Genomic DNA, 26,786 nt, shown 5'->3' with positions numbered 1-26,786 from the left:
CAATTGTAACTAGATCAAACTCTGTTTCGAACAGATGCAAAAAAGGAAAAAAATGAATTTAAGTGTAGAAACTGAATAAAAAAGTGGTTCAACTCCTAGTATAATAGTGTAATAAAACAGTTGTTTAGCATTATATAATTTGTAGATCAATGTTTTGTTTGGATTAAGTGTTATCTGTAATTTTTTCCCAAGTCATCATGATAGTGATTAGATTATGATTATCCTAAGTAGGTGGGATGTAATACGATTCAAAGATGTTATAATGAGTTGAATGAAGTTTCTCATAAAGTTTAATAGTTGTATTTTCTGACTTGTTTTATTAATTATTCTGGTACATAATTCTTGATGCTCCCAGAACTCAATTCTAATGAAAATAATAATTTTAGTTTAAAAACTTAAGAAAAGTTTCCTAAAAGTTAATCGTATCGGGCTATTTCTAAAAAATACAATAATCTATTCTTAATTTTATTTTCTGAGACGTTCTGTTACTTTTTCAGGTGATATTTATCACGGAGTATATGTCCTCCGGATCACTGAAACAGTTCCTGAAAAGAACCAAGAGAAACGTGAAAAAGCTGCCTTTGCAGGCTTGGAAGCGATGGTGCTCCCAGATTCTATCGGCGCTTAGGTACGTTTCCTCCCGACCTAATGAAATATCCCACACCCATGAACCATTCAAATCAGTGCAAAAAGTTGTATATGATTTAAATTGGCTCAACCCACCAGTAACATAAATACACCGTGCAAGAGCTTTTCAGTTTTTCTGTACTTTCTGTTTTATTTAAAATTTTGTTTGGCAGCCAAACCACTTTATCTCAAATACTGACAAACAAAATCAGCATTCACTCACAAAAAATTTAGTTTTAAATTTTTCCATTAATTTATATTTTTCTACAAGATTTTTAATTATTCTTAATCAGTCAGCTTAATTACCACTATTATTATTTTCAAATCCATCTTGCATGGTAGACGCCTTCTTAAATAAGTGAATGAATTTTGGTACTGTAGTTTGATTACAGATGTGGTCGATAGTGGCGTTGGTAAGTCGTCAGATCAATGGTTCAAACTGTTGGTTCTCCCAACAAATGTATAAAAAATTTAACAGGCCTTTCAATTCTCTTGTGTAAAAAAAATTATAACCTGAGCATTTTTTATATGAAGTAAGATTAATAATAAAGTTTTGCATTGATTTGAAGACTAGCTTAGTAACAATCATTGTTTGTGTCCAGGTACATTTAATTTCCACTCACAAGATTGTACAATCTGTTTCCATTTTTCTTTTCTTAAAGCTCATTTAAAGCCCCTTCCCCTAATGCTAGTTCTTTTTCCATTATTTTATTGTTCTGTGTTTTAACAACCTGTGTTCTGTGAAAACTGGGAGTAATTTTTTATGTTCACTGTCAATTTCTAATTGCTTAAAATATTTATTTAATTGTTTTGCTGTGCATTGCTGAAACATGTAACTTTTAAATTTAATTGAAATAAAATGTTTGAACTATCTAGTTTAAAGTATTGGAATCTAAAAATTACACAATCCGTAAGTAAGTTACAGAATCATAAATTTGTCTCAATAATTAAATATATAATTCAATATAAATTAAAAATTTTCACTCTTTAATTTAATTGATTATTAATTAATGTAAATTTAAATAGGTTTTATTTGAGTAAAACATTTTAAAATACGATTAAAATGTATTTTATAAATAATTGTATTCTTCATTTTTAATATTCAGGTAAATTAAAATAATTAATCAATGGCATTTGATTGCATATACTTTTCTTACGTTTTGTTGTAGGAATATTGTAATAGCACTTCATGTTCTTTAAAACAATTTTAATACATAGACGGAAGTAATACACACTGTAAATGGAAAAGAATTACTTTTGTAGAAATATTGCAATAATATACACATTAAATTTTAAAAAAATACCCGAGTTAATGCTACTGTTTACTATGTACTAAAACTTGTTTTGTTAGCATCTTCTGATATAAAGTTATAAAACTTAATTCTTCAGTTTTCACAATGCATAATAATTAGATCAGTATTATTTGTATAGTATTCTGTAAATATTTTGCTTATTTAAAGTTATATTGGATTTCTTTTGGATTAATTATGTTTACTTAAAATTTGCTGTTATTTCTAGAATTCTATTAATAAACCTTGGTGGTATATTAATAATTGATTTTTAAAAATAGTTTAAATTTAATATTATATTCTTAAAAAATCTTATAATTTTATTTTATTCTGTAGGCTTGTGAACACAAAAACATTTCAAACCACCACTTTTTTAAACTTAACTGTTCAGTCATTGATTCCTAGCTTTACAAATAATGATTCATTAACAAAATATAATTGCATCAAATATACAAGTAGTACAGTGTTTCGTACAAGAATATATGTCAAACATGAAAATTCACGTATACATGCATATGTTAAGAAGATAAGGAGGCCAGCATATGTAAGCAATGAATGAGTTTAGGCACTTGGCAACGTTGGGCCTAAACTACTTTAGAATGTACAGTACTCAACTGCTGGTTTACTCATGTTAGTGTTTTATAAATTTTCATAAGTATGTTCACACTAAATAATTACTCTATATTTAAATAAAATACATTATTAAAAATTGCAATTAGTTGAGATCAAAGTTAAAACATATCAAGTACATCTGGCTAGTAAGTTTTTAGATGAAGATAAAAATATAAATGTTTCTCTTGAGATAAATATTTAAATATAAAGTGCAATATTTATATTTTAAATGTAGGCGTTCTCTTAATTAACTGTTCCTGGTGTCTCTAAAGTCTCACTCTCCTGCCAAACTCTAAACCCTCTCTTTGGAGTTATTTAATAGCATCACCTATAGTCTGTTTGACGATTTCAAAAATTACATTTTCAATAAAAATTGAGGTAGCTGGTAGGCTTATATTATATTTTTATGTACACTATCTCAAAATTTAATCTAAAATTATCTACAAATTTTTTTCTTGAATTACGTCAAGATCTATATAAAATGTTTTTAGATTTTAAAATCAATTGTAAATGCTATCAAAGTTTTGAATTAGCAAACAATCTCTTTAAAAGTAGTGCAATAGTGAACATATTAAAGTATGATTTCTAAATCTTATAATTTTGTTAGGCTTAATCAATAAAAACTGTTAACTGTCTTTCTGCCTTCTTCTGCTCTGAATTCCTAAACTACTACATATATCAGATATGAACAAAAATTACACATTTGACACTCAGCTCTTTTGCTTGATCGTGTGCAGCGTCTTTCCTTTGTCACTTTATTTGTTGTTGTACTGTCTTGTACATAATCATTAACTATGTAAATAAAATATTTTAGCGATAACTTAAAGTTATTTTTAAGTATTGAAATACTTGTTATTAATTCATGAATGTGTGTACTGTAGCATTTTATTAATTAAATTCGACCGTTACATATTTCACCAATGCACAATTCAATTTCAATTCTTTTTTTTGTAAGATTGCCAAAAAGATTTTGTCATTGGAGAAAGCAAAGCTGTAGGGTGTTAAATTTTGACTCATCAGTAGAGTGACCTTGTCCCCACAATGTTCTTGTGTCCCATCAAATTGTTAAATATTGCAATAACAATTGGTATTGATGAATCTTTCTAAAAGAGAACATTTACTGGTTTAAATCTAGTGATGTTTGTTTACACTGCAAAACTTAATTTTGATGTAATGTTGTTTGTCGCATAAGGTCATCAAATTAGTTCTAGAACGTAAAAAAATCCTTTTTGGATCTTTGTGATTTGCCATGAAACATAATACAGGAAAAATATTACATTAAAGTTTTTGCGAAGAAATTAGATACGCATTGTAGTTGTAAGGATTATTGTAGTGACGTTATAATATAAATGAATATTCACAGTCAATTCGTAAGGTGAAGTGAAAGAGGGGACTTAATTGTCCTAACTTCACATCCAACAAAGCCAAGTTTCATTTTATTTAAATTTTTAGTGAAACACTCTAGACATGTTTTATATTTCAAGTAAATAATACAATAATAATTAATACCATCATAAAGAGGCACACAAATTTCTCTATGCAAATACAGTATTACTTTTACCCATATTATTTGTTACAAGACAAATCAATTCTCACAAGTTCGAACTTAAAAAATTGTATTATTTCATGAAGATGTTTTGGTGCAATTAGTCATTAAAAAAGACTTCAGCTTGTAGCAGATCATTTTGAACCTTTAAAATGGTAGATTTTTCACTATTTATTTTTATTCTGCATTTGTCAACATTAAATGTTGCAAAAATATAATAGTACATTTCGAGAAATCTACCCTCTTCCTCAAGTGTCAATGAATTTTTAAGACATAAGGTTAAAAATGCACAAATTATCACCTTCCCTGTCTTGCACCTTCCCTAGTGTGTGGACACATGTTGTGTAGTGCCCTTGATTCTGTGCAGTGACATTACTTTCATTCTTATCTGTCTGGACTTTATGCTGTTACCATACCGGTCAGATATATGTGAGTTTATTTTTATGTACAACATATTCTGTTGTCAGATTTAGTTCAGTGTGAGGCAACTTCATAGCTACACTTTTTAGTTTTAAGTTTTCTTTGTGGATGTTTATTGACATCTGAGGAAGAGTGTAGGTTTAAATCGTCCTAATGTAGCTTTATATCTTTATAACATAACAATGGCAAATGTATGAAATCCTATTATACTTTCAATGGGCAGCAGCTATAATTGAATTGATTAAAGTTTTGGTCTGTAAAAAAATGTTTGGTTTAAAACCATTCATGTATGAGTATGAATCATTCAATAACATTCTAAATAGTGTGCTATAAACTTAGATCATGTTTGATACATTTTGAATTTTCTGGGGTGGATGACTCACATTTGATCTACAAATGTTTTTCCAAATTTAGTTTGAATATATATGAACATTAAAGTCATGTATTGTAAGCTACATGTTTAGACATATATATGATTCTCTCTCTCCTAATGGGCCCATAAAACTCTCCCTGTAGTAAACTCATGACTTTCAAAATTAATTCAGTCTTAAGGAGTTCATACATTTTTTCCCATTCTTTTATAGAATCTTTAAACATTTTCAAAGAATAAGAGATAGACATTTTGATTTCATTGTGGATATTTGGTGATCAAATACTTCAATTGTTGAAAATTCTAAATGTCTGTACCTTTGAAGAAAGAAGAATTAAGATTTTTATAATCTACACCATTAAATGAATGTCAATTAGATTTAAACCAATAAGATTCTTTTGTTTATTGATATTAACAAAATGCAATTAATAATATTTGAATTATTATTTTTATCTACTATTTAAGTAGTAAGGCAGTGTAAACATTCATCTTTAAACATTAATTTGAAATTTCGGGTTATATTTAAAATATATATAATTGAGTAATAAAGAATTGTTTTGTATGTACTTGATTAAAGACTTTTTACAATTTTTGTTTCTGGAAGTCAGTTCATTGCTTTGTGAAGACACTCCTAAAATCTGACATTTTTGCAAAAAACTGTGAAGCAAATAAATTATAAATATTGATTTCTGTCTTTTTTTAGTGGGATGCAATTCAATTAATTTAGATTACTTGCTATACAAAAAGTTACAACTGTATTGCATAAAGTTTTAATTATAGTGAAAGAATGTGTAATAAAAACAACTAGTAACACTTTTCATATTGATTAAAACACAGAATGTTAGCAAATTATTTTTGTAACGTGAAATGTTCTGTAATATTTGCGTTTTTTTTTTTTTTTGTAGTTTTTGGTCCCAAGATTCAAGAATGATGCTCCATTTTCTTTCTTGGATTTTTGTATAATATTTTTTTTTTCATATACCAGAGTTCAGTGCATAAATAATTTTCAACGTAGAAGTTAAACATCAAATCACAGTTTTTATTTCACCAGTCGAACATATCATTTTTTATAATATAACATACAAGAAAGTTTTGGATCAGGTTCTTACAAACCAGTGAACTGCGCCAGTCAAAGTAACAAATAAATACTATTAATAAAGTCTATCTCATGTTCGGAGCTGACAGTAGAGTTCAATATATGCAAGAGCCATTGCAAGGAGTCGACGTTTTGTCAACTTTTGGATTCACCTTCGTTTCATTTCTTTTGAATGCAGTATTATAATATTGAATGGTTGCACAATTCTAATTTGTTATTTTATACCATCTGGGTTTTGTACTGTGACCAATGCCGAAAGTCAGCTATTCGCCAAATAGTAGTTTGTAATGTTACTTCTGGACCATTATAACTGCTTAATAATTAATTCAGTGTCTCAAATTTGGATGAAGAAGAGTAAATGGTTTTTTGAGAATACAGTTTTGATTTACTCTTTTATTCAAGACCAAAAATGAGAAATGTTTCTATAGATGTACTGGTGATAAGGCAATGGTCGGCTTAATGTACCAGTTCCATGGTATAGATGCAAATTACAATTGTTAGTAAATCATACTGAAATAAAGATAAAGATATTCTCTGTGAATTTTATTGAATGCAGTTTTGAAAACGTTTATTCTGATTGCTTTGCTTTGTACTAGAGTTAAAATGTGTTTAAATATTTTAACATTTTTTTAATTGTCTGCTTCTTTAATGTTAATATTTTCAAATCATACTAAGATAAACGTAAAAATCGAATTACGTTGTTTTGTTGAAAAAGAATTAATTTTATTTTCTATATTAATTGTTAATACTTGTTATTTGATAGTTTTTAATTAAACACATTTGCACTAAATGACTCAGGATTAGTGATATTTGTATTTGAATTTGCAATATATAGTTCAATTTTTGTCATTTTAAATTTCTAAAAAATCAATTAACTGATAGTAATAAAAATAAAAATGCAGAATTTAAAAATTGTTATTACATACACTTTTACCTTTTGATATAATTTATAATCTAAAGTTGTAAATTCAAGTGAGACAATATTAATTAAATTTCTACTGTATTAGATGTCTAAAATCTCTTTCTTACTGTCTTTCATTTTATTTTCACTACTATTTTAAATGGTTTACCTTCTTTAAGAGTCATCTGTACTAAAAAAATCTTGAATTCTACCACACAAGAACAATTTTAATCTTCAAATACTTTTTACCTGAATTTTTGGTTTTAGAATTATACTAGATGGTTCATTTGAAATATATGTTTAATCAGAATCTAAATGTATTTTTAATCTGAGTCCAGTTTTTCTTTATGTATGCTTTTTTAATATTAAAATAATGAAGTACAAAAAAGTTTTTTTTTAAGTTTTTTCTCTTTTTCCCCAGGACAACCAATGTATTGATTGAAGTTCTAAAAATCATTAGAATGCATATAGAATAGAAATTCTATTCTATATAAATCATATATTTAAAATTACAATATCCCATAATTCTATGACTAAAAATAAGGGCTTCAAAGTGTTTGACATGTAACATTGGCCTTATGAGCATACATTCAAGAGACCGCCAGTACATATGGCTCTTAAAGGGTTTGTGTGATAAGCAGATTAACTCAAAGTTGTTATGGGTTTTAATTTTATTCATACCTTTATAACAACCAAGGAGGCAGGGTAGCTCCAAAACCTGAAGCTGTTAGCAGCTCAGATTTAGGATCTTAATGACAAAACCAACAATACCAGAAGGCCAATTTCTAAATATCACTTGTTTCATACACAGAGAAACGAGGGAAGAGGAGCAAACAAAAGTTATTATTAGAGATAATTATTATTATATAAAACAGGAAAGTCCCATATAACAATAAGCATAGCACAGTAGTGGATTATTTTTATATATAAAAACTTTCCTTGTACTTCAACAAATATTTTACAAAAAAGCCAAATTGGCCCAATCGTCCTTTAGTTTGTGATTAGTAAGCAGTTTAACGATTCATTTTTAGTATATAGATGACAACCTCTTCATCAGAGGATGAAATTGAAACTATTTAGGATAGATTTGTTGGAAATAAATGTTTAAAGTGGGGTTGGTTTTGTTTGATTAAGATTTTAAATTTGGGAAGGAGCTCAGTAGATAGGTACAGTATTACCTAGTTTCTGAGCTGCCTATACCTCTTCGTTTTGGAAGGAGTGGATAACTAAAAAAACCCCATGAGAACAACTTGAAATGATCTAATGTTTCTTTAAATATCATATGTATGATAATATTCATATTTTCATACTAAATAGAGATATTAAGAGACATCATTTATGGTCTTTGGTCACTAATTTTTTAACTCTAGTGTTCTCGTAATAAAAAAATTGACTATAATAAGTTTGTAAACAAATCTGTAAACCTCCTTAAATTGTAAAATGTTTAGTCGGCACAATAACGATCTGCAGCATTTGAGTGAAATTTTCAGGAAGTGGTCACTACTATTCAGCGAGAGCTATATTTTAAAAAGACCAATTATTAAAAAATCTGAATGAATGAAAAAATTCAATTAATTTGCCTAACTGAACGATAACGTTAAGTATTTTATCCTTAATTAAAATGATCCATTTTACTTTGAAAAATAATATTTTAGTATGAAATGGAGTGTTTGCAAGTTGCTGAGTAGTAAATATGTGTATCCACTCTCCTGAAAGTGTTATGTTAATAATTTAAATTGAAGTTGATTTTTAACATTAGGAGGATAAATAAAGAGATGTAAAAAATTATCCTAAATGACCAAATATCCTGCAAATGCTGAGTTACACTGACCATTTAAAAAAGTAGTAAATTTGGCATATTCTAACTCTAGTTAACAACAGAGCAAAGTGGAAACTTTAACTCTATTAGTTTATTTTTCAATATTAAGTGTTTTATAATTTTTACCAAAAAAATATAGTTAATTTGTCAAACCCAGAGTGAAATGTATTCAATATCAATCAGTAACAGTATGTGGTATTCAGTTGAAACTATATATTATGTGCGGTTCTTTAGGATAGGTAAAATTAAATGTATTGTATTGTCATTATGAAAGCTAACCTTAAATGTGTCAATGTGCACATGATTTTCATTCTCAAATCAGTAGTCAACAAAATTGTATTTATTATTCTTTTGTTGAAATGAATCAATACAGTTTTTGTTTCAATAACTGATATTGTAATTAACAGTGATAATTGATTATAAAAAAAGTTTATATTTATCTGTATTATTTTAAACTTTGACTAATGAACCCCCCAACTAATTGAAATTAGTAGAAATAACTTTTGTAAGTGTAAAAACAGTATTTTGCTATACATTTTGTAGTAATATTTAATATACAACACATTGTATTATTTTGCTCGAAAAAATGAAATTTTAGAATACTCCTTAGCTAGTGCCAGTGGATGTCATTTAACAATGTTTTTAATGTTTTTAGATGTTTAATGTTTAATACTTGTGGCACTGTAAGTAATTAAACATTTTTTTCTTTTTAACAAAACTGTTTTTACAAATAATTTTTCAATAATACAATATGTAAATAAATTTAACTGATTGGGTATTCATCTGAAACCACATACTGCTAATTTTTGGAGAGGTTGCTCCACATACTCCCAGTTTTCTTGTTCCAAATTTAACAGAATAGATGGATAAAATTAAATAATTACGAAGATTTTTAAATACATTAAATCTTTTAATGATGGATATCTGGTGACATTCTCTAATTTATAACGAAACAGAAATTGAATTAGCCACAAATTTAGTATCACTAAAATATTATCAATTTAATATACTTTATATTAACTTCTCTTTCATTTAACTTATTTAGAGAACTTATAATTCAATATTGCTAATTAATATTGTGTAAATCTTGCAGTAAGAAATTTGAAACTTTAACGTAATGGTGTGTTATAAAGGTAAAAATTACCTACCGTAAATATAGATTTTTTATTGTTTTTATAAAGGTGTAACATCCAAATTATTTTTAAAATGTATCAAACTTGTATTGGTAGTGGTTAGTCTTGTTTTTCTTTATTAATTTAAATCAATCAACCAAACTAAAATTATAATTCCTGGAGTGAAGTCAATAATTTATATTTAATATGATTTTTCAGATTTAATATAGATAACAATTTATCAATTAAGTGACTTGCTTTAATTTAAAACACTATAAATATCATCTTCATTTTGTAAAAAATATTTTTGGAAATGAGTATTTGAGAACTGTCACCAGTTATAATTCCATAAAAAAATGTAATATCCTACTATCAGAAAAGATTAAATTTTAAATCCTCAACAATTTTACTCTATTTGAAAGGAAAGAAGACGAGCATCAGTAATTAAATGTTTAACTCAGAAAGTGTACAAATGAATGGTGTGTGGGCTAGAAAAATCATCAATACGAGTTTTAAAATGCACATTACCTTCAGAGGAGCATACAGTCAGTGACTAATGAATGCTATAGTTAAGTAATAGAGAAAGGTGAGTAGTCTTAATTAAGTACCGTTAGTCCCTTTGGATATTCCTTCAGTCCAGAGGTAAGTGAGTTCTTGGCTGGTTATTGACTTATGCTGCTCTGGAGACGCAAAATTTGTTGTTTTACAAGTCGCTAAGTTCTTCTCTTCCTACATACCATTCTTTTGTATACTGTTCAAAAGATGCAGCAATATAAAAGTCCTAATATTTTACAACTGTAGTTGTGATTGCAAGTCCAAAGTAGCATTGTTTTTATTACTCACTCAAGTGGAGAACTTTCTGTTTTCTCAAGTACCTTTTAAACTCGTCTTCTTTTCTTGTTTTGTAAATATTGTATATTGTGTTTCTGACAGGTTGTTACTAATTTTGTTTTGTTTGAATGACGAGGATGGACTGACGGGCACGAAAGGTAATCGTTGAATTGAAAACAGTTTGTCCCTTTTTTGTGGCGTATTGAGTGCATTATCGACTGTGATTTTGCACATTTCGCCCAAAAAGGTTGAGAGGGTACGATGCCTGTCCGTCCATCCTCACTAGTGGAAGCTGCGTTGGAGAAGAACAAATCTACTGAAAGGGTGGGGTAAAACGGTGGTGATTTCTTTTTCCAGTTACTTGCACTCCTGTGCGCCACCCATCATCCATGGGAACCTCACCTGTGATACCATATTTATTCAGCACAATGGCCTCGTGAAAATAGGATCAGGTAAAGTCGAAAAAAAGTGCGGTAAAGCTTTTTCATTTCTCAATAGAATTACTTAGTTAATCATAATGTTATTGTTAGTGTTAAGGTTTTTGAATTGTTGGTTGTCAAGGGGGTCGGTCGGGGAGGTGTCGAAGGCGGCGGGTGCAGGCCTGAACGCGGCCGTTGGGGGGATGGGCGGAGGGCGGGCGTGGGAGGGAGGGTCAGGTCAGTGCCTTTCCGTCCGGAGAGCCTACAACGATCGACACCCACACTTTAATTGCCAGAGTCAACTAACGTGTTGTTGTTCGTGGTATTTCAGTGGCCCCTGATACGATACATCATCATGTCAAAACGTGTCGAGACAACATGAAGAACATGCACTTCATTGCTCCTGAATATGGAGGTAAGAATTTTCCGCTTGTTATCATAATAATCTCACAATTTCAAGATCAGCTATTCAAAATATATTTTAAATTGTTTTTATTTTTTTGGAAGGAAGGATTTTGATTTAAATTTTAGTTGTTGTTTTCTCTTTTGTTCTATGGACTTTAAATCTTTCTTATTTCATTCAATGTTTTTGATTATTTTATTTTTTTGGGTGCTACGTTACCAAGATTCTTTTATGTAATGGAACGGTCGCTTGAAATTTTCAGCGACAGTGAGTCCAGCCATCGACATCTACTCGTTCGGTATGTGTGCCTTGGAGATGGCTGCCCTCGAGATCCAGGGGAACGGGGACTCGGGAACGCTGGTGACTGAAGAGCACATCAACCGCACCATCGATAGTCTGGACGACCCACTGCAGAAGGACTTCATCCATAAGTGTCTGGCGCAGGACCCAGTAACGCGACCGCCCGCACGGGACCTGCTCTTCCATCCGATCCTCTTTGAGGTCCACTCGCTCAAACTGCTCTCAGCCCACACGCTCGTGAACAGTGGTAACTATTTTCATGTTGATGTTGGGGGATACTGAGTATTTCATCTTATCTAGGAATTACTATCTTATTGTTGAATATCATTTAAAATCTGGTGTAACATATATCTTTTCTATACTCACAGTATTTCAATGTTTAGGCATTGTTATATTTTTTCCAAATTGTACATAAAAAAGTTAGTCAGCTGGAAACAAAATTGATAACACGGTTATTCATTATGCACTGTAAAATAACATGCAAGTTTCCTTCTTTATCATATTTTTCATTACTTTTGATAAAATAATTTATTTATTGCATTTTCATCCTTTTAAAAATTTTGATGTAACATTCTAAACAACATAATCATGTAATCATAATCATATCTGTTAGCTAAATAGTTTGTACTTAGTCTACTTGTCACCTTATAACTCTCTAGATTTATATACTAATACAAAATTTAAATTTGCAAAACTACCATTATTAACAAATATATTATTTTTACAGCAAATACGTCAGAATCAATAACAGATGAAGTAGTCCAGCGGTTATTCGGCCCGGATGTGGTAGTTGCGGAGATCTGCCATCCAGACAGGCCTGGCTCACAGGTCAAGATGGCCGACGTGCCTGTTACCGAAAAGTTGGAGAAGTTTGTCGAAGACGTCAAGTAAGTTCTGTTTGGGAATCTTAAAACTTTGTTTACAAATTACTGGAACATTTCTTATCCAAAGTAAACAGAGTAAAAGAGCAAGTTGGTACATTACTGATGCAAAGTTATCAAGTTAAGCCAGGATTTGAAACTTTTGTTTACAATTCCTGGTCTAAGGCTAGTTCATCACTCTACTGTATAGGATTTTAATATAAACAGTCTTTCTGATCCTTAAAATCAACTTAAAATGTTGAACAAATATGGCTTTAAGATTTATAATTGTCAGATGTATACACACTTCTATGCACACACTGCACTAGCTTAAAGATTGTCTAAGTTTTATAGTAAAATATTTACTAAACGTTTATGAAAGTTTACAGTTAATTTAGAAATATGCAAAATATTGCAAATTCAGTAACTTTGACAACTTTTTCCATGCTGTGTTCAAAAATTTATAAATGGTTAAACTACAATGTAGTAATACCCCACATCACATGACGCTTAACATACTTTGCTGAGGTTGCTTGCCAAAATTCAAATTTATAGGTTGTTTCATTCTCAAGATATTCTACCCACAAATAAACAGACATAAAATCATACAGAAAAGATATTGAAAAACAAAAGATGCTCAGCCAAATTCTATGGTTCGACGTGCACCATAACCGAACTCATTCTTGTCTATTTAGAAATTAGGTTTCATGCAAAATTTAAAGTCCACGGATGATATCTTTCTTGTGACATCTTGTCACATGATACTCGTACATTCACATTTTTGTTCATTACGTTAGGTTTCATAGCAGTGTTCAAATAATAAAAGTTCCTATGAGTTTGAGAAGGTAAGAGTGTGTTGAAATAAATTCTTTTTGCCAACTTTGAAATCGTCTTTCTACTCGATTATTTTTTTTTTCCTTCCTACTCTGTGAATAAAAATGTCACATGTTAAAATCCCATATGATTGTACTAAATTTGTTTACAAATTTTCTTTTGTTTTGTTACTTTGCTATCATTATTACCCATAAGATCAATTTAAATATATTTGCTAATGCTCAGCCAAATCCTTTGGAGTGACACGCACCATAATCGAACTCAGTGTTGGTTATATAGAAATGAAGCTTCATGCAAAATTTAAAGTCTGTAGTTCCTAGTTCAATTTCAAGATTTCGTACGGAAGACAGACAGATAGACTGACAGAAATGAAACTTTTACAGCCTCACGAGTCATAGGCTTCGCTAACACTGAGTCAATTAGTTAAACACTTTGGCTCCCAAGCGGCACAATGTCCAGTCGTGGACTGTTCAGAGAAGTCAGCACGTGTAAGTTCTGGGCCCGTGAGCGTGTTAAAGTTGACAATATTATATAAATGTGGCAAGAAATACTCTTGCCAGAAATCGAAAATAACTAAGAACTTTACTGTATCTACATCTGTGATATGTGAATTTCAAACAAGACAACCCTTAATGGAACTTGGCTACCAGTACAGTAGGCTCTTTAAAAAAGGACTTATCTTCAAATTGTATTATATTAATCACCACTCAAATTACATTCAATCTCTGTAATGTTAAACATAAAACTGATAATGTGTTGAGAACAATATAATTTGTTCATCAATATAAGAAGCTTAAATAATCATGAAAAAATTGTAAGTTAAATTAATTATAGGAGTGTATTGGTTTAAAATATTACTTGTTGTATCCAGGTACGGTATCTACCCTCTGACAGCATATAGGGCACGACAGCCACCCCCTCCCCGGCCCCGTGCTATCTCGCCTGAGGTTGCAGAGTCGGTCAAGTCTGTTACACCAGAACCTGTTGACGTGGAGATGCGACGGATCGTCACGATGATGTGCAATATCAAGCCCAAGGAGGTGACTGGTGAACAACAGGTGAGTCTCATATTGAAAATATGCCAAGAAACAAAACTGAAATTACCGTATGAAAAAGCGTAGTAGGTGGTAGTGAGTATGGTTTGCTTTGGATTACACTTAACTCTCTCTCAGTCAAATTACTGTGACGCATTTCTGTGTTTTCTGGCACTATAATGTGGAGGTATTTGAAAACTTATTTGTACTGTTTGTATTAATATTAAAATAAGACAAAGTATCTTGAACAAAGAACTGTAAAATAATAATAAAAAAAATTATGTCAGTAAAACAGTAGCTGCAGGAAGTTGCAAATAGGTATAATAATTCTATAACATAGCAAAAAAAGTTTGAAGGAATTTTGATGACAATCGGCTATATCGCTGTCAATGAAGATATCGATAAAACGTTTCATATATTATTCCTAGATAGCATTACTAGGCATAGAAACTAGCAATGAAAGAGGAACACAGTACTGTCAATAGATATTTTCATTAGCAGTTCCTAAAGTAGCTGTATAATGGCAGCACAAAGCAGAAAGAGGTGATTGGAGGCAAATGCCTGGGAGAGGGTTAAACCACATAATCTGTAATTTTCGATTTGAATTTGTTTCGGTTTGACCAGGTTTTTTTTAATTTTTTTTTTTACAGTCAAATATACAGTGCATTTCTTACAAGGAGTTTAAACTTCCGGACCAAAATCAAATTAGAATAAACAGTAGATTTCAATATCTCAAAATTAGTGAGAATGGATCTAAACATAGTAAAGTAATTAGATGAACTTCTGGAAGCCCTGTGAGACTAAGCACAGGGCAGTTTTTGTTTCTACGGACTAGATTTGAGCGAGTTTTTGTTGTGTCATGATTGCACCTTATAGCTGGTGAGAGCTGGCATTTCTGGAATCTTCACTGATCCTAAATGTATTGAGATTTAGCTTAATCGCAGGATGGAGTGAGCTGGAGTTTTACCCTATTAGAACATTGTTTACACTTTTATGCCCTTATTTTTACTGTTAAATAATGTTCTCTTTTTAAAGACATGATTAACCCGTAGCACTTGGATGGAAATAACAGAGAATTCACAGCAGGTCGAATGGCCTCACAAGCGACCCCCATCATTGTAGTTGTGCAGGTCTGACACTGTTTCGAGGCAAATACTCACAGGTTGAATGGCCTCACAAGCGACCCCCATCATTGTAGTTGTGCAGGTCTGACACTGTTTCGAGGCAAATACTCACAGGTTGGGCGGCCACAAGCGAAACTCACCCCAATTGCGGCGCTACAGCTTGGATGGTCACACTCAAGTTGTAACTACACCGCTATTATTTCAAATATTAAATAAATTCCTTTTCATCTAGGCTTAGAAATTGCTGTTTTGTATTGGGAAATGTGGTAACTACGTAACTCAGAAGTTCACATTATTTCCACTTTTTTTAGTTATGTTCTGAAGCCTTTATAGTACCACGCACTTCTATTACTATATTGACATACTAGTTAAGTTTATTATTTTACAAATGTTATTTTAATATTGAATATGTCATCAAGGTAAAATTTCGTGACCTAGGTTTTGGCGGAATAATACAAATCATTGAAACACTAGAATTTGATTAAAGTGATGGTGATTTTGATGTTTAAATGCAAGTGACAAAATTATTTAATTTGTTTAACTGAATTAATATGATTACATCTCTTAATGTTATTGCTATACTTTTTTTGTACTTTTATCATAAAAAGTTGTTTATTCACTCTAAACTAAAAGATGTATTTTTTAATTCCTAAAACTAAATACATGTTGTTGATATGAATATTTCACTAAAATTAGTATTATATTGATAATGAAATCAAACTTTACATTTTATATATTTATAATTTGTAAATAAAGTTGAATTGCATTGCAATACAATTTACTAGTAATTTATTGCCTATAATTGTGCTTACAATTGCATATAAAAACTATATTATTCTATAGTAAAAATTGTTTTTATAAAACACACACACACAATAATTTACGTTATGCTTTTTTAAAATCAAAGTAAATATTCAGATTTTACCTTACAATAATATTATGGTCATTTGAAATTGTGGCAGGCGAATCCAGTATGGAAAAATAAATTATCTGTTTGCGTTAAGCGATAAGAAGAGAATTTTAACTGGGTGGGAGTACATTTAACGCATTACATTAATAATCCGAGTGCACTGCAAGACATGACTGGACCTTGAGTAAGGTCTTCCAAGCGCTAAAGTTTAATGTGTATCCAAACACTTCTTAGATTTCTTGTAAAGTGTACAGTTTTTGAAAATTTAAACAATGAAGTTCATTAAAAAAAGTTGTGGATTTTGTTTGATTAACCAATAAAAAGTATTGATAAAACTATAAAGTGTTTGGATGTATATTGAACATATCCTTAAAAAGTGACAACTCTCATGATTGTACAATTAGAATTAAGGTTTTTAGAATGTTAGAGGTTTAAATTGTTCTTATGGGGTTAAAGTCAAGATGGCCACCGGTACAGCCTACTCTTAATGATGGCAGAGAATCTAGGCTAACATATGATGCTAAACTATCAAGTCATCCATGCTATTAGTGATTTGTAGGAATTCTGATCTACTGAATGCTAATCTCTCACCTGTTACTGTTCTTGTGGCTCACTATGAGTTTTGAGCACCCAAATTCCTTAGGTGCTTCTTTTACTTCAGTCTTTAGTGCTTAAAAGCATATCTGGATAAGATAGATAAGAAAATGTATGTTCAGAAAAGGATCAAAGCGGTATGGAATCTGGAAGTGGTCTTTTTGATAATGAGGAAAGTGGCAATATTTTTAATACATTACAGATTGTAGTAAACAAGTTAATACAGTATATATAGTAAAAAAGTCTGTTAAGGAATATCAAGTGTCAGTATCAAAATGTCCAGGCTTCTTCGTTTACATCTGTGAGTTCTTCGATTATGTTTTTCGGGTAGTTCCCCAGGAAGTTTTGAAGGCTTCTTTTCAAAGCAGCCCCCTTAAGCTCTTTTACTCTTTGTGATTTCCCAATTTTCTACTGCTGTATCATGGTTTTCCTCAAAAATCGATATCCGATTGAGGTAGTGTGTAATTTACTACTCTGTTTGTACGTTCAGTTGGTTAACGTGCACAATTACTTCCTGTATGTATAGTGGAGTGACTATCAGGAATGACGGATTTCTTTGTGTACAGCCTTCATCGAGGCAGTTACTCAACCGGTCAATAAAGACAGTAAACACTCTCTTTACTTTGGACTTGTACATTCTTGGAATGCAGGACGTTCAAAATGTGCTTTGGATGTACCAAACTTTGGAAGTTAGTATTGGGGTCACACTTTTTTTTCTCATGGTTCGTCCTATGTTTTACATTGCTCCAACATTTTATGGGGATCCATTGCTGACATTTTCTACCATTACAAAAACTCTAGAAATAGCTTTTATGCCATGGGTAATCCTCACAGTGACAGAGTTCAGACAATACTGTTGCACAGTGCATTATTTAGCCTTGTTGACTCTTCATTACATATCCTGCTGGTGGAGCAACACACATGGGCAGGAGATCTACAATATGGAAGTGCTCTTTACTAAATTAAAATGATGGTTTTAATTTCTATGAAATAATATTTTTTTAATTCAGTCATGTTGTAATATTCAATTTAAACAGCATTATTGAATGTGTGATCATCTCGGCTTACAACCTTCAGTAAGATCAATATTTTAATTCAGCATCTTTTCAGAATCTTCTTAGATAAGATCTTGAAATACACATTTAGGAGTTCTGATTATCATGTGAATTCAGAGGTTTTTTCAATCAGTTAATATTATTCCAAATGTATATGTTTTGCTATTTAATGTTAGTGGATATCAGATTGTGTTTAGTTTTATTTTAAGCAATGAGTATTTTGCAGTTGCTTATGTTAATATTTTTTACTTTGAATTGGATACTTTTTTTAATATAGTATATTTATTTCCTCCAGGTCCTCTTTTTATCCTCATCAGGAAAATCTGAATGAAGTTTTTCTTGTGTCCTACAATGTAATTTAAATGTAATTCAAACTTTTTAAGACCAACAAAATAATTAATTTACATGAAAATTCCATTTTAAATATACTTATTAACTAGTTTCAATGTGTCATCAAATATTTACTCACACACACAAAAAAGCATTAATTTAAATTCGCACTAAAAATATGAAACCATTATATTTTAAACAGTTAAATGACACAACATTACGATGCCAGATTGACGGGCAGATTTGTATTACGGACTGACTCATCTGTACATATAATAGTAAGGGCTAATTATTTCACTGATTCCTGCCCTTGAAGGTGTCTTATCTTATGTTACTGATGTTTAGATGTCAAAACTTATTGTTAGGACTAAATTTTCAGATGTCAGCATTTGTTAATTCTTCTCCTTTCGAAGCCTGTAATATAAAGAAATGTAAGAACTGGTTGTAGGGTGTCCAAAGTTTTTATTGCTGTTTTCAATTTTGGTGGGGTTGCTGAATACTGGTTTATTGAGTGTAGTAGTCAAAATCTGTTTATTAAACATTGGAACATGAATTTACTTAAAAGGGGTAATATTTTGTCTCTGTTGTAGAGTTGGCAACTCTGATTGGTGAATATTATAGGTTGGTAGAGTATTTGATATTTAAAGCAGTGTTTATCTTGCTTTAGAAAGTGAACATTCATTTACATGATTTATGATTGTGATTAAATATTAGAAATTGAAATATTAATACAGCAGCTATGGTGGGAAGGGCTGATTCGATACGAATGTTAAGTTTAGCTACAGTTCACCTTCCACTTACATGCAGCATCTGAAATCTGTTGCTGTGGCAGACTAGACTCCAGAAATCTCTAGTCTCCAGTACTCCAGAAATCTGGAGTCATGTTTATCTGAGGGGATCCAAAAATAGTCAGTGTCGATGAACGAAGAAGCTCTAAATGAACCCCCCCCCCCAAAAGTTTTTGACATCAGAGACACTCAAGTGGTTTGTTTTGGGTTATTCTAATAAACACAAAACGCAGTTTATTAGTAAAGCGTCAAAAACTGGTACTTTTTCATTCATTTTTATTTTGATGTCTAGACGCAGAAATAAACAAACTAAATGTTAATGTAACCCTTGTAATATTAGCTCTATTAGTTAATTTGTGGTTATCGTTCAAACTCAGGTATATATACTTTTTGATCCGAGATCAGCCAGGCACTTTACAACCAGACAGTTTGTTGGCTTGTGGAGCAGCGTGGTGTCTAATATTTAATATTTTATCTGATAGTATCATTGAAAATCAGCAGTTCTAATGCTGTAAACTTATTTATTTTCCAAGTGGGATATACTTTTTTGCGGTTAGTTGTTCTTTTCCGCTTTCGTCTCAATTTTGCAAGAGCTTTTCTAAACAGTGTTGCATTTTGTTGGATCATTTAGTAAAATGCGGCAAATGTGATTGCAGCTTAAACCCTGGTTGATGCCATCCAGGACATACACAGCTTGTTTTTGTGCTACATGGGCTCTTTTGAGATTGTCAATTGATGAACCTCCCCAGAGGATTATCTTATCATGAACATGAATGAGATCCAAAGAGGGTGTAATATGCCATTTTTGTTGCTGTGTTTACAATTTGTATTCTTTATCAATACAAAAACAGTAGAACTGAGTCTACAACATAGCCTATCAATATAGAGTTTCGAAGAGAGTTATTCGTCCAATTATACAGCCAGATGCTTTTTTGCTTCAACCCTTAGTAGATCTAGAGGCTTGGCCATTTTATCTTTCAGCCTTCCTAATGATAAAAGTGTTGTCTTGAATGTGTTTACAACAAGATTATTGTTATCAGAGTACTGATATGCTGCAAAGTAGATGTTAATGTCACAGAGCTCAGTAGAGTTACTGCCAGTTAATAGGATAGTATCTTCAGCAAATATAATGGAATCGCGTAGATTTCCGAGGTAGTTTGGAAGGTGTGAAGTAAGTAGCAAAGCTGAGTCCAATATAGAGCTTTGAGGGACACCTCTTTTGACCATTTGTGGTTTTGATGTCACAATTCCTTCATTACCATTTTGTACTTATGTGAGATTGTTTTGAAACCACAATAATACACTTTCCTCAAATCTCTGAGATTTTAAGCCATATTGTCTGGCAGGTAAGATCTTGTTGGTGTTTAAATTATAATTGAGATTAACCAATACTACTTTTTCAATAATTTTAGAAATAATTGGAACTAGGGATAAGGACCTGTTGTTTTCACCTCCAATTTACTTCCTTGGTGGAGAAGTTCTCTTGAACAGAAATGTATTAATGATGTCAGTGAAAGATTTGATAATTTTATCAATGCAAGGTGTTACCGTCTTAGAGTTGACACTGTCAGTCACAGATGATTCTTTTAGAGGAAAACCTACATTTAAAGTCCATTCATGTGATGCAAGTTCCCTGTACGTAAGAGATTCCCCTTGAAATTAACTATTCATATGAGCACTATTTGTACTTTAGGTGGTTATAAAAACTGTCAATTTCTCCTGCAACTTCCAGCTGTCATGTACTGGAACTACTACATTGCTAGAAGACAATTACGTTAATACCAAGCTCCCCCCACATGGTGATCATCCAGTTGAGGTTAAGGCTCTTGCATACCAACACTGTTGTTTAGAGCATATTGTACATTAACCCATATATACCCAGAATATGGAGCAGATAAACTGTTACTCTTAACATACATTTGTACTAGTAGAGGGTCGATACTGACCCCATGGGCTTATATTGGTTAAGGAGTACTCTCTCAATCCATTTACCTTTTCTTCTTGGGAATTTTGATCAGAACTGCTTAATAATCGTCACAATAGTTTATCTTACTTTTGATATGTCTTGTTTTTGTTGAGAAATAAAAATCAAACAATGTGATTTAATTTAATATTTTTATTTTTGTTTTCGTTGGGCAGGGCTTACAGAATATTTTATCTGATTTTGGAGAATCAGTATTGATTTAGTTTTGAGTGTGCTTCCGCAGGAGTTTCTGCCTTTTTTATGATACAATTGAAGAGTATTGGTATGAAATTAACTTGCTTTGTTGCTATTTAAACACTTTTTTAACAGAAATAAATAGTAGCTTTTAAATTACATATACTGGCTAGTTTTTCAAGTACAGTTTTTCTACTAAAATCATTTCATCATAAAATCTACATAAATATAATTTCTAGTTTCAATGCCAAATGTCTTTTCTTTTCCAAAATTTCAGGTTCATTCGCTTTGGAACTTATGAAAGGAGCACAGAAAATTTGTTCCTGACTTAGTTTTTTTTGACATGCTATCCAAAAAGGGATAGTTCCACCAAAATCACTATGGAAAGACTTAATATATGAAATTTTCCAACCATTAGAAATATCCTTGAAAGTTATGGCTTGTAAACATTTTTACTAGTAACCTAGAACATTTTCACCAAACCACATTGTTAAATAAATTGTGGCTGCTGAATCTACAAATTGAAACATTGTTTTAAGTTAACGGGTAATTTTAAGTTGTTAAGGAAATTGTTTACAGATTTATCGTGCATGTATTTTTAATTATATAAATATATTTTGATTGTTTCGTTTTATTACCAAAATCTTTATTTACAGTTATAAAATTGCGAGAAAACATAAAATTGTATTTGAATCCTTAAGTCCCTACATTCTAAAGAGAGAAATGTTCGAAAAACAATCATCGTTTGGATATTATGTTTTGATCTTATAAGGCAGAGTTGAAATGTCTTTTTTAGAAGATGTGTTAATTAGTTTTAATTAAGATTACACATTGGGTGTACAAGACAGTGTATACAGTAAAGTGTGTGTTTTGCAGATGACGATCTTGTTGCGGATGGACGACAAGATGAACAGGCAGTTGACGTGTCCGCTCTCAGAGATGGACAACTCAATAAGCCTCGCACATGAACTAGTCTTCTATGGCTTCATTAATGAGGTTAGTTATGGCACATGTCAGGCTGTAAAATATTTATAATCATACTTAATCAGTCAGTGCCAGAACATTTTTATTGATTCTTTCCCACAGCCCCAAGTGCTAGGTCTGACTTTGGTAGAATATGGTAATTGAGTATCATTTGTACGAGGCTGTTTTTTTTTTTTTTTTTTCAACCTACGATCTCATGCCATGACAGCTACACACATGGCAGGTCCGCGGTGTGTACAGTAATCGATCACATATCTTCTCTGCTTCAACATTTATCACTGCAGAGTTCAAGTAGCTAGTTGGCAATGAGCTGCAGTCGCCTAAACATGGCCGCCCCTGTTAAACTTTTTGCCAAATGTGAGTAGAGGAATGTTATTCATTTCCTGCAGCAGAAGGGAATAGTAGAGCATCCATCTGAGAATGTGCCGCCTTTACATAGAAAAGATTATATGTGATGGTGTTGTGAGTGAATTGGGTGACATTTTTAAATGGCCAAACTGATGTGCACGATGAAGAAGGTTGAGGACACAAGTCTGTCACTACAGATGGTCTTGTTGAATAAATTGACAAAGTGCTTAGATACAACCGTAGATGCACAGTCTTAGGAATTTGTAGAAGTGTCAAGATCTTCTCTTTACATCTTTAAACTTTTGATGCCATTCACACAACAACACCATCTGTCATGATGTTTTCGCCTTAAACACGGCACAATCCCATCCCCTTTTGCTTGCAGAAAATGAATAACACTCCTCATTGTACATTTGTAAGGGGAATCAATAGATGATTGATAGGCCATGTTTATGCGCCTGCAGCTCGGTGCAAAGTGACTACTTTAATTCGGTAGGATGTTGTAGTGGGGAAGACGCATGATCAACTACTGCGCTCACCGCTAACCTGCCACTTGTCTGGCCATCATGGTGTGAGATCGGAGGTTGAAAAAATAGGCCCTTGTATATAGAACATCTACTAGAACCGCATTTCTTGTATAAACACTTAGTTACCTCATACACTCTCTTTGTCTCTTTTTATTTATTTTTTTTTTACAAGTACGAAATTACTAGAAGTAGAAGATTAAAGTAACATTATCATAAGGAGGAATTTTTAAGAGAGGAATGATAACAACTTTTTAAAGGTGTGAATCATGTATAATCAAATGAGGTTAACATAAAGGTTGAGGACTAATTAGTTACATGTGTTTTTTTAAACCCATCAGCGTGGTTTTTTGTGTGCAGCTGTACCCCCTTAACTGTGTGAGATTTTTTGCAGTTTTCTTAAAATTGCAGCCTGGATTTGTTTATACTGAGTGTATAAAAAATGCATATAAACCATTTTATTGTTACTTTTAGTCAATCCTAACCAGTAAGTATTAAAAAAACAAAACAATTTTATGCTATTTACGTGTAAATAAGAAGATTTTAGTTGTACTTCAAAATGTTATTTAAGGTAAGGCTTTGAAACAATTCCTCCACACAGAGACCTGCTTCACTATTAAGTCCAGATACCTATCAGAAATTAGTTTGATCAAATTCTTTTTATACAAAAATCTAGCTAAATTTCAACTGAACGGATATGGACTGTCACTGACAAGTAGCTTGTCGATTTCACTATTTCTACTAACTCTTCTGGGTCCAGGCATTGGTATAAGTAATAGATGTTATTGAAACTCTAAATTGTATTTGTGTAAAGAAAGGAGCAATACTATAATGTTACTAATAGCATGCATTCAAAGTTGCAAATTTAAGTTGTGCTGTAGGCTTAATTGCAACTGAAAAAAATAAAAAACAGAAAAAGTTACTGGAGTGAATGTATACAATACAATATTTACAAAAAGCAATCACTAAATAATATAAATATAATTAATACACTTCAAAATTTCTAATAATATTACGAAATAACATGCAAACATTAGCTCTGCACTTTACGGAATAAAAGAACCGGCTAGATGACTAGTGAGAACAGCTGATTCATTGCATCAGAATTTAGATTTTTTTATGTCAATAGATTTTTGGACAACATATCGCTAAGCATAAGCTTTATACCAATATCAGTTATAGTAGTCATTTATTCAAATGACCATAAAATGAAACAAAAAATTGTTAATACATCGCCTCATGCACTAGGCAGGGCAAAACATGTTTCAAGCAATCAGTGTGTGGGTGTGTTAGACACGGTAAAACACATCAAAGGATTAAGATAATTAACTAGCGTTAAGTTATTATTAAATTGCATTTTTTAAGGATTTTCCATAGTTAATCTTACAGGAGTAATGTTATATTATATGAGTTTCTGTTTATAGGGGGACAAAGAGAAGATGGCCACGTTAATAGAAGACACGTTACGGAACCACGGGACCACGAGGCAGATGACGTGTGGTGCTTCGGAGTCAAGTCTGGTGCTGCCTACGGCGACTCCTGCACTCAGTTAATATCAACTCCTGGGCGTTAGCCACATTGTCAAATATAAGGCTGGATATTCTTTTATAAGTTTTACCAAATAGGAATAAGAAATCGACTTTACTTACAATGGAAAGTTCCCCAAATTCTTAGTGTAAAGGGCAATTCCGGGGTGTACATTTCCTTGAACTATCGAGCTTAACCTAGTCGCCATTTCACAATTCTTTTATTGTCGTTATTTATTGTTTTACCAAGACGTACTGTAATTAAGATCGAAATTTCAAATATTCATTTGAATCACCTAGCGAATAAAATTGTTCTGTTGTAAAATTTGTGTAAGTCAACGTATTAAAATCATGTGTACTACAAATTATTTTCTGTCTGATGTTTTAAACTGTCTTGTAGTCGATGGAAGAGATAACTGGGAACCCCTGTTTAGTTTTGTTAATAGCACAAACACTTGTGGCTTGTCCGAGCTGCAAGAAGGTTGATGTAGCATGTCGTGCTTGGCGTTTCCTCAGTTTCTTAGTCCATCAGTTCGGTTTAGTTTAGCATAATTTTAGATTTACATTGCGTTATTCGTAAAATTGTGATTTTAGACAACATGGTGAGTGCTTCCGAGTTACACAAGTGATGAAGAGGGCATAAGGAAATCTGCCAATAGAACCAAATAATATTTTGTTAGTGCCTTGTGGTATCTGATTCGTAGAATTGTACATTTCTCCTGTTTTTATTACGTCAGTGTTTATGTATTCTGCTTATTTGTACTGTCGGCATTTAATGGCATATTTTTATCAGTTAGGTTAGCCCATGTGATACTGTAGCTTCTGTGCCATTCTGTTTTTTCTAAGCAATACCCAGCTTTTTGTAAATAATACACAACAGTTTCATGTTTTGTTCTTATAATTTCTTCTCGCCGATCCAGAGAACTGTTCATAGATGATTTTTGTGTAAAGTTTTATATTATTGTTTTTATATTGAAATAATTAAGGAAGATTGGACAATATTATCACAACAGCTGGTTTGCTGTCCTGTAACATTCATTAGATTAATTTCTCACAAAATATTTAAGGGTCGTGAATGTGCTGCCAATTTTTTAAGCCTACAGTAATTGGTTTACAGAAAATAACTGCTACTTCGAAAACTTATTGTATGGTTTACTGTAGTGTTTCTTAATGCGAAGAACAAGTATATGTTTTCTTGTAACACACTTAGCTATTTAATCAAGTCACTTAAAAAGTTCATAGCCAATTTTTGAGTAATGCCGTTTTGTACAATATATGTTTTTAAATGAGCTGGCAGAACAATCACGACAATGAAAGGCCAATGTATACTATTATTATTGTTGTTAATGTTGACAACAGAATGTACAGATTTGACTGATAAGTTAATTTAATGTTACGCTAGAAGGCTGTTAGTCGTATCAATGCAAGTGAGGGTGACTGCGCGACCAACGGTTGGTTACTCATATCACGTAGATTCGAATTTTTGCTCAGTATTTTGTCGAATAGGGAAGAGAAGTCGATAAGAATAATTATATTTAATACTTTATGTCTGATATTGTTTATGAGTACGCTTGAAGTTCACTTTAAAATAGTCACTGAACATTAAGTTAAGCAATTTTGATTTATATTCTTAAATGTTTTTAAAATTGCAGAAATTTTAATTATGGCATGCTTTTTTCAAGCAATTTTTACGTTACAATTATGTGTATTGTGTTTTTTTCAATTCATGAACAAAATTGATGTCTGATGAAATTTGGTGCTTTCAATGGTACTGAGAGATTTCCCCTGGAATAGTGTAGTATGCTTACAATGTATTCAGCTATATCTTAGATGGTTATTTTGTACACATTAGGCTGTTGGTGTTTCTTTGTCGACAGCTCTTCAAGATACCCCCTCCCCTCTTCTCTTCCCTACAACATTCTTTTGTAAACTGAACACATTACTAATTGTGAAGTATAAACTATCACAAATC

The 26,786-nt window shown here is 31.6% G+C and overlaps 1 protein-coding gene across 2 annotated transcripts in view; it reads left to right on the top strand.

Annotated features, from left to right (window-relative positions):
• Positions 1–26,786, top strand: part of LOC124367659 (nuclear receptor-binding protein homolog) — a 160,928-nt gene extending 134,142 nt beyond the window's left edge. For both annotated transcript variants that reach the window (XM_046824658.1, XM_046824659.1), the window contains exons 4-11: positions 498–628; positions 10,981–11,075; positions 11,374–11,457; positions 11,708–11,992; positions 12,473–12,632; positions 14,311–14,497; positions 22,309–22,428; positions 24,713–26,786. In XM_046824658.1, the coding sequence (XP_046680614.1) occupies positions 498–628; positions 10,981–11,075; positions 11,374–11,457; positions 11,708–11,992; positions 12,473–12,632; positions 14,311–14,497; positions 22,309–22,428; positions 24,713–24,841 (1,191 nt within the window). In that variant the 3' untranslated portion in view covers positions 24,842–26,786. The remainder of the gene's footprint in view (positions 1–497; positions 629–10,980; positions 11,076–11,373; positions 11,458–11,707; positions 11,993–12,472; positions 12,633–14,310; positions 14,498–22,308; positions 22,429–24,712) is intronic.

Source organism: Homalodisca vitripennis, chromosome 8 (genome assembly GCF_021130785.1).
Source record: "Homalodisca vitripennis isolate AUS2020 chromosome 8, UT_GWSS_2.1, whole genome shotgun sequence".
Lineage (NCBI taxonomy): Eukaryota > Metazoa > Arthropoda > Insecta > Hemiptera > Cicadellidae > Homalodisca > Homalodisca vitripennis.
Note: the sequence above shows the minus strand (reverse complement) of the source record. Positions and strands in the feature narration are given on the sequence as shown.